Source organism: Dreissena polymorpha, chromosome 5, assembly GCF_020536995.1.
Source record: "Dreissena polymorpha isolate Duluth1 chromosome 5, UMN_Dpol_1.0, whole genome shotgun sequence".
NCBI lineage: Eukaryota > Metazoa > Mollusca > Bivalvia > Myida > Dreissenidae > Dreissena > Dreissena polymorpha.
In genome coordinates, this window is record NC_068359.1 from 117,964,866 (window position 1) to 117,974,521 (window position 9,656).

The window sequence follows — 9,656 nt, forward strand, 5'->3', positions numbered from 1 at the left end:
TACACGCCTTCCTTTGATGCTTAATAGTAAATTTGACATAAAGCCTCAATGCACACACAAATTATATCATACGCTTCTTCATATAAATTAAGAACGAAGCTATGTTGGACCACGATTCATTATACATCACATGTTTTTGCTCTTCTGGGAAATACATCGCTGCATATATTACAGTTTGGGAGTAAACAATTTTATTTTCATAAAATGTGAATGCCAGTCATTCACGTAAAATGACCGTATTGCGAGAGGAACATGGCAAAGTATATGCGTTAATATACTTTTATTTCTTAGACTGTGTCGTTTTAAGATAAAACATGTTAATGTTGTGATATTTTACTCATGGTATCTTACATTTGACGTATTTAAGAGACAGACTTGTGGAATAGGTTTTCAAAGCCTCACTACATATACTTACTTGTAATTTTCACAAATATACATCTTATATCATCTTATCGAAAAGAATAAAAACAATTTTTCTATAAACGAAAACACACAATACCATATTACAGTTTCTACAACAGTAAACAACTAACACCTACACTATAACACACTCACTAACCAACTCATTCACGCAAGGAGGCAAGCAAGAAAACAAGCATAATGAGTATATATAAATAAAATTTTAAAAAGGCTTCCTGACAAGACCGAACGCCGGTTCGGTCCGGCAAAATTCTTTATTGACGGTCCTTGTGACAGGCCCAAAACCATAATGACTAAATACCGAAAAGTCTCATACTCGCCAAAAGAAAGAAAACACCCCACTATTTCGTGAATTTCGAGCCCTTATTGTCATTAAGAACACTAACTAAAGGTTGTAACAGAAAACAACACATGAAGACTCTCTGTGATGTGATTCTGATGATGGTCTTGACTTTCAGGATGAAGAAGGCAACACCAATCGTCTTATGTTATTTTGTTTTGAGTCTGACTAGAATTTAAAGCTGTTGTCCATCATACACTGTAATAACTTAAACACGCAAGTGTTTTATTTTACTTACTTACTAACAGACTGCACATTGCAATAAATATGAGTTAAACTTAACTTAGTTCTGTAGTTATAAACTCACGCTGTTCGGTCAGGTGATTTTTTGTCCAGACAGGCTTTTCCATCAGCCTGCCCGGTTGACAGGCATAGTTTGGGAATTTACAGACTGAAATAAATCTGCACATCTATTAAAGCGCTTTGCATGAGCAGTAAGACTCAATTTTGAAGCTTTTAAATGATAAAGTCCATGTTTTGAAGTCAAAAGCCAGCAAAAACAACACATGGTCGTCTTGAACGCAGAACTTGCAGCTGCCATCGTTTGCAGAGATCCTGAAAATACATATACAAATGAGATGCAATGTTCTTTATGTGCCCAACGTTTCGGTACATTTTTTTCAGTTTAATTGGCCTCTTATAAATGGCAGACAATTAAAAGGACCTTTAAAAAATGACAATGTCTTAGAATTAATATGAAAATATGATGTGTATACAGAACCAAATCATGGTTTAAAAAAGTACACATTTTATTGGAAACAGGGCACAACATCGGGTTATTTTATGTCATGGCTGTGATCGTTGAAGCATTTTTATGTCTATACTATCACGCTTACACAAATAAAGTTTGGTGGAAAAATCTTTGCAATCAGTTATTTCTACGTATGACTCTTGAGTCTTAAGTTCGGAAACCTGTTTGGGTTGTTCATTTAAAATATGTTTTACTAATATGCCTATATGCATTCCATAGTAATTACATCGTCAGTCCGCCCATCTTTTGTTTTGAGCATAAGTGACATAGTATTGAAGGGAGTAAAATTAAACTAAATACAATAATAGAGGACATGAAAGGACTATGCAGAGTACAACAACTGTATCTTATGGATTTACATGGTTTCGCCTCTTACAAAATAGTGGTCAGCATAGCACAATTTCCTTATTAGTGCTGATTCAGTTAAACCTTGAATATTGACAGACAATATTGATAGAAACTCCAATAAGTAGGGATTTAGGAATGATAGTATATAGGTAATTTGTGTAAGTCATTTTATAGAGTAAAGCAAATATTATCATATTTAATATGAAATGAGCAGTACAAGCACCATAACTCTAGTGTCAATATTTAACGAGCTATTTTGATAGTGTGTTTGCTGTTTAAGTGCCCATCAATAATTAATGAGTGTTTAAGCAATTTAAATTAACTTAATAATGTGATAGTCGACATTTAAAGAAAGTGTTTTATTTTTTACCTATTGCCATTTGCCGAACATAACACTGTATTGCAAATGTATTGTGCAAAGCTTCTCACTAAAAGTATGCATTGGAATTTAATGAAACTTAATGTACTGATAAAAAAATGTGTTTTTAAGTAAAGATGTAACGTATTATACCTATAGAGTACAGTAACGCTACTTTCCATTTGTCTTCAATATTTTCAGAGTTATCGCCCTATGTCAATGTTCTTGTGCCCACCATTATTCCATAACGATGAAAGACATAACGTGTAAAAGATCTTCCGAAATTCATAGCCTTTAAGAGCATGTTGCATAAATAATAACTTTATGTCCATTGGGCATGGGGCTGTTGTCCTTGTGATTGTGTTCTTGTGAAAAACACATTTCATTATTCATTATTATTCTGCAGATAATAACTCAAAATGAATCACGGTCTTTAAAAAAAGCATATAATGATAGACATCTTTGAGAGATAGTACGTTATAAAAGAACCATAGCTCTTCCTTTAAAACTCATTTTCTTGTGCAAAGTAGTATAGGTAGAAAACATAGTGTATTAAAACGCATATATACATTTAGGTCAGTTATCCTAGATTTTCATTGTATCATAAATAAAAAAAGCTTGACTGTTTTTAACCCATATTGTGGTCGAAACAACACTCAGGGGCAATTGTCATTTGTTTTGAAAGCACTCAGTGTCAATATATTTTTTACTACAACGTCTTTTATTTAGTGCATGCATTTTTCTTGAGAATAATTAGCTATCAAATACTTCAATTTGCAATTCAGTAGGAATTCTGTTTTCCGACGGCATTTTTCTTTTATGTTTTTAGGGTCATTGCATACATTTTAATTGGACTTGTCATATCCTTTCCTAGACGTATTAAATTTGTTTAGTTTCCACAAGTATTTGTTTTTAAAGTAACTATTGATATTGTATCATACTATTTAATGCACGTGTTTCATTATTTGTCTTTTATTCATTATCAAATCTCCACGCGCAAAGCTTATATCACCTTTTTCTTCGCGAACAATTGCGAAATAAAATTGCAGAAGCATCTAGATTGTACAATTTCCGTTCAAACAGAGTTTAAGCAATTGTACTTACCCGCAAGTCCCAATTGTAAATGCCTGCATAATGAAGCACTTCTCTCCTTCTGTGTGGATGGTCTTTCTAAAGTCATTTGGAACAATACACTTATAACTGAAAATACAATGGATAATAATTTGTGTAATGGAATAAAAAAAAAATATATATATATATGTTTAACAAAAAGGACATTCGCCTAAGTGATGTAAACGAACGTTATAGCATACTGCATTTTCATCGTTTAATTGTATATATGCTTGTAAAAATCCGATACTATGTAGTTTCAATAACAATATTTATCACATGCTATACCCTGTTTTAAATGTAATACAACCATTACATTTTATTTTTTTATTACACATGTGTAATACAACATTTTTAAGCGTGTTCATTGGCTTAGTTTTCGTTTATTGACCCATCGCATTTTGTTAATTTGCTTTGTAAAAGCCGAGGCATTCCAAATGACGCCATGAAATGTAAACAATATGCGAGATTTATCATTATGTTTGCGTTAATATTTATTTAATTTGTTCATTTAAAAGCATGTGATAAAAAAGATCTGACACTCGTTGTCATATCATACCATATTTTATTAAACTCGTCCAGGAAATTCGTTAGTGAGCTCGTCAAAGGCTCACTTACTAACATAATTCCTGAACTCGTACAACAAAATATGGTATGATATTACAAGCGCGTTTATAAGCTCCCATAACAAGCCATTCCTTTTTTAACAACTCGAACCAAATGAGGCGCTGTTGATATGCATACATTAAACGAAACTAAATAAAATTACGTCGGACAGCAGTCGTCACCGTCGGCCGGACACTTGAAGTTTGAAGTGTTGTACATATTCTGGAAGTCGCCATAGAGGATAGGTAGGCCAAGTGTACTTGCATATTCGTCGAGCTTCGGAAATAATCCAGGGAAACGGCCGCGGAGAGAGTCAATACTAATAAATACATGAACGAAAAACAGTCAGTTAATACAATTATCCTTATTATTAATGGATGAATTAAAAGTAATTAACATTGTCATAAAAATAACATCGGCACATTGTTCGGAGTTACATCATGAGGGCAATGGTTTGTCATTACAGAGTCTACGTTTCAGTAGAGACTTAATCTTACCTGATATTTTGGCAACGCGCTCCGTCGCATATGTTGAATCCCTTTTCGGAAACGGACACTTGTCGTTGATGATCACGATACTGCCTAACAAATCGGATCCGTTCTGATTGTGCGCTTCCTGTACTAAGCGCTAGTAATATTGACCACGCGCAGACGGTCTGTACGTATTGCACTTCTTTCTTAATGAAAATAATAACAAAAGAGTAATGTATAATAATAATAATAATAATAATAAATCATCAGCATCATTACTATTATCATCGTCGTCAAAATCATCATCTTAATCATCATCATTAGCCGCAGAATAATAATAATATTAATATTAATAATAATAATAATAATTATTATTATAATTATTATTATTATAATTATTATTATTATTATTATTATTATTATTATTATATTATTATTACTATTATTATACAAATAAAAATTATCATCATCATGATCATCATCATGATCATCATCATCTTCTTCATCATCATCATCATCATCATCATCATCATCATCATCATCATCATCATCATCATCATCATCATCATCATCATCATCATCATCATCATAATCACCATAACCTTCTTCTTCTACATCAATATCATCTTCTTCATCTTCATCAGAATCATTTTAATAATCATCATTATCAGCCTGAAAAGAAGTTTTATCCCAACTATTCTCACCGTCGGCTTAACAATCATCTTAAAATACGTTTTATCAAGGTCATTATAATCATATACGTATACATTCCCATGTTATATTGTTTGTGTATTCGAGATTAGAGAACCGCGATATATCCAAGATAAACACATCACATGTATAAAGTAACACACAATTTGGCAACGATATGATACATTAAATATCACAACTCAACAATTAACCCAACCCTAATTAACTTACCCTGAACATAGTAGTTGTAACATTCGCAGCCAATACTGACAAAACTAGTAACCTACATCAATATATATATATATATATATATATATATATATATATATATATATATATATATATATATATATATATATATATATATATATATATAAACACGTTGTTGACGCGCGTACAATGGGCAAAAATGTGAGATGTAGCGCGTAATGATCTCGACCGCTGAAAAACAGGATACATTCTGATTTGACGCAAGCGGAACTCTTATTGTAAGAGTATGTCATCAAGTGCACACCTTCACACAGCGGATAAATTACGGAAGTCATTGTAAACTGTACATAAGGACATATTGCTCTCTGATCCGTTTGTATAGTAAACGTCTGACATAGATTTCTGCTCCCCATTATGCGTTGTTTGTATTGTTGTTTATTAGCTTTGTATGTATGCAATCAAAATTATAAAAAAAATATTCTAAATAATATTTTGCGCATTTTATACTGAAACATACTTTCAACAATGAATTCATAGCAATTAATAGTTGTGTATTGAATAAAGATTTGCTTAATTGAATTACAATACATTTTGAGAATGTTCATTTTTTCACAAACATTCCCTCGTGCTTGACTTTATCATCAATCATGATGAACTTTATCAGTCGTGCGTCGTTAACATTTTGTTAACCGAGGGTCAAACTATTGTCATTTCTTTAAGGCACTTAATCTGACCATTTTTGTCCTTATGACTTAATGTTGTATTCTGTACTGAGATAGCATGGGCCAATATAGACAACAACGCATGTACACCCATCGTTATTGGCCAGTTGTTTGACTTATATCAACATGAAATTCAATCATATGTAACTACTTATTTTTTGTAAATATACATTTTTATCCCATTTGTATACCGACATTGATGGTATAACACCCCATGAAATAAACTAACCTGTATCCCACCTTGTTGAATATACCTGTCGCGTGCACGGTCTACTTGTTATTCTACCACTGAATGATTTTAATGATGAGCCGATAAAACTTTAGCTTTAAAATTATACGACCTTCAACCTTTTGATCTAGTCAAGAGACATAATTGTACGCCATCCGTATAATGAATCAGCTGATTGATGGCGTCATGAAATGACAAACATGCGTCATTTCCCAAAAATATGTGATTTCATCTTTAAGTGTACACGAAACTAGTATGCGATGTCTGGGAATAAAACATTGAAGACGAGCATTTTTATTCGTGTTAATGGTTCCTGGATTAATTATGAAAAAGTGCATATTCTATAAACTACTTACCTCGGATGGAACCGCCGAGACGAAGGATTTTGATCTACATGTAGATCTAGCTTATTCGTGTTTTTGTTTTTTAGAATGTGCGTGCCTATTTGGATGTGAAATTGTGTGTGTGGAACATACTGAGGGGTGTGTATTTTGGTTCAGTAGTCCATTCGAATTGTTTTGCTTTTGGATGTTAGTAAATGTAAGGGTATTTTCTTTGATGAATACACTTTGTCTTTGTAATTTAATCAAAGAAAGTATATTCAGTAAGATCAACCCGTTTGCAACAAGTGTTTCAAAGCTTAATAGAATTATTACGGATTGTCTTGTGTTTGGGTATCGACTACAGGATGTGATGGCTAGATGTAGACGCCATCAAAATCTGCAGCGTCCATGAAATAATTAGGCAAGTTTAGTTTAATGTGGTAATTTATGTTTAGAACGACGCTGTGTGTAAAATCTACATGTAAATGTATGTTGACATCGACATCATTTTGTAAGGAGTAATCGCCGCCATATTTGATTCTGATCATTTTCTTTCGAAAATAAAATGAATTATGTTAAAGTAAAATCCTCTTTTCGCGGTCGTTCTGTGTTACAATTTGCTTGCTGCGTAAAATTTAATCGAGGCATATGGTGCTATCTTTTCTCGTTTAACTGTTTTTTGTGTGAAATTTTTAAAGACTATTTTGCGTACCAGAACAAATACATTCTATATCACTACGCATGGTTACATTCGTTAGATTTCAAGCGCTTTTAAGAATGAATTAAAATTATTGTTAAGGTTATTATATATATTAATGTTGCATTTCACGTTGAAAAATATCAATGGGATAAAAAGAATACTAGGATAAGCGTTAGCTAGAGAGAAGTTTATGTTGCTCGGCTCAAAAACCGAAAGCGCTCGTCAAGGCTCGCGCTCCCGGTGTTCTAAGCCTCGCAACATAAACTTCTCTCTATTCAACGCTAACCTAGTATTCTCTATAACTCATGCGAGCGACATACAGCTATGGTTTTCAAAATAGGTCGTTCGACCATCAGTTTGTACGCAAGTGAAAGAGTAAATAAACAAGATCTATACTTATATGCGCACTACTTACATTTGAACCACGCTCTGCGAAAAGGGGGCTTAATGCATGTGCGTAAAGAGTCATCCCAGATTAGTATGTACAGTCCGCAAAGGCTAATCAGGGACTACACTTTCCGCATAAACTGTATTGTTGCATAGAAGAGACTGTCTTTAAAACAACGACATCATAAGCGGAAAAGGTCGTCCCTAATTAGTACACGCATAAACCCCCTTTTCACAGAGCACACCCCGTGTGTATGAACATCTTTTAGATTATTTTTTTTAGATTAATTGGCAACTGGAATTCATCACAGCTTTCTTTGTCTACTTTTGTCGTAGACTTTACAGCGTATTATTATGTCTTATGAAGATGGACTTTTCTATATGTGATTATCTAGAAAAAATAGAATGGACCAAGTCGGCGTGTCCTTTTATTTTACCGATAAAAACTTAAACCAGCATCTTTATTTATACAAGGTATTTCTAATATTTTTTAATTGTGGTCGAACAAATGCTAATTTTAATTGAACGCAATTTGTAAAGACCCGGCATTATTTCAAACATTGACGAACAAGTAAGCAGACATTTTGATTAAAATTAATTCCTACCCAAAATTGACGGTATATCTCGTACAATCTTTTTTCGCGCGAAAATGTTTTCACTGTATTGTATCACATTCTGTTCGTATGCTATGAATGAACGTGTCTGAATGCGATTGTCATGATGCAAATAATCTAAATAATATAGGCGCAATAGATTACTAAAGAGAACTTCCTTTATTGCAAAAACAAACGAACATATTATATCGTCCGACTCAAGCCATGCATGTAACATCAATCTGTAAACAGCGAATTAGTCGCACTTTCATAAAATTGAAAATTTAAACAGGTCTTCACGTGAACGTTTTAATATTCATGTACATAATATACGATCAATTACGGGATATAATGTAATTAATGGTTAAATATTGCTGCATATTGTAATGACTTGTTTATCACTCATAATTTTCATCACTTGTATAAGCTTGCTGGTTGTTACGCGAAGTTTCGCTATTCTGTTGTGTAGACAAACACCGACCTTACACATAACGTGCGTTTGCCTTTAAAGTTACACTATGCATGTATGACATGCAATTCTTAAAACTACAGAACTTTCCTACAGAAGCATCCATATATCGTATATGTTCAACATTTCAGCGTTGTATGTGTTGTAACTAAACAGATAAAAACGGCTGTTACTGCCCATTGTAACAGTTTTACCCAAATGAATTGATGTCTTAGTAAGCCGTGTAAAGCCCATGGGGAAAATACGAATCATGGCGTATGTTTTCCATCAAAATAATTGAGAAGGATAAATGGGGATATAACAAAGTACAATGGAGACGATTATATTGCAAATCTGAATTCCTTCTTTTCTTGACTATTGTTTGCTAATTTGTATTCGAACTGAAATAATCATATTATTTTATAAAATAAATCATTCATTTCGCTGTTTGTTTTCAAAATTTGCATGTGATACACATGTAATATCAGAGATCAATGATATGACAAATACTGATTTATATCATTTACATATCTTTTTTAAATTGACCATGCATCTAAAAGCATTAATCTGATAAATATGTTTGTTACACTCTTCGTGGTTGTGTCTCACGTTACCGACGGGATAAAAATATTTACAATGTGAATACCGTTAAAACTTGATGGTAACGACTAACGACACTAAGTACACTAAAATAATGTTCATGCATGCATTTGTTGGGTCCCTTGCTTGATTTTAGCAAGTATGTTTTAATTATATGTCATCATGGCTTCACTTGATTGAGATCATTTAAGACAAGCGTTCTGTTTGTGATGAGTTTAATTTTCGCTTAGCTCTCAAACCTTTTTGACCCGAAATCTTTTGCCCTGACCTTATGATGTGGTCATGCCCGTCTGAATCATTTTATGTTAATTGTCAGTGTTGGGTTATAAAAGTAATAAATTCAAACGCGAA

The 9,656-nt window shown here is 32.9% G+C and overlaps 1 protein-coding gene across 1 annotated transcript; it reads right to left on the reverse strand.

Moving 5' to 3' along the window:
- Positions 1-305: 305 nt before the first annotated feature.
- On the reverse strand, positions 306-5,396 carry LOC127832064 (uncharacterized). The gene is made up of 5 exons (XM_052357220.1): positions 5,325-5,396; positions 4,431-4,609; positions 4,097-4,252; positions 3,322-3,417; positions 306-1,315 (listed from the first exon to the last, which is right to left on the reverse strand). Exons 1-5 carry the CDS (start codon positions 5,331-5,333, stop codon positions 1,174-1,176), a joined length of 582 nt encoding a protein of 193 aa, XP_052213180.1. The 5' UTR covers positions 5,334-5,396; the 3' UTR covers positions 306-1,173.
- Between the last annotated feature and the right edge of the window lie 4,260 nt (positions 5,397-9,656).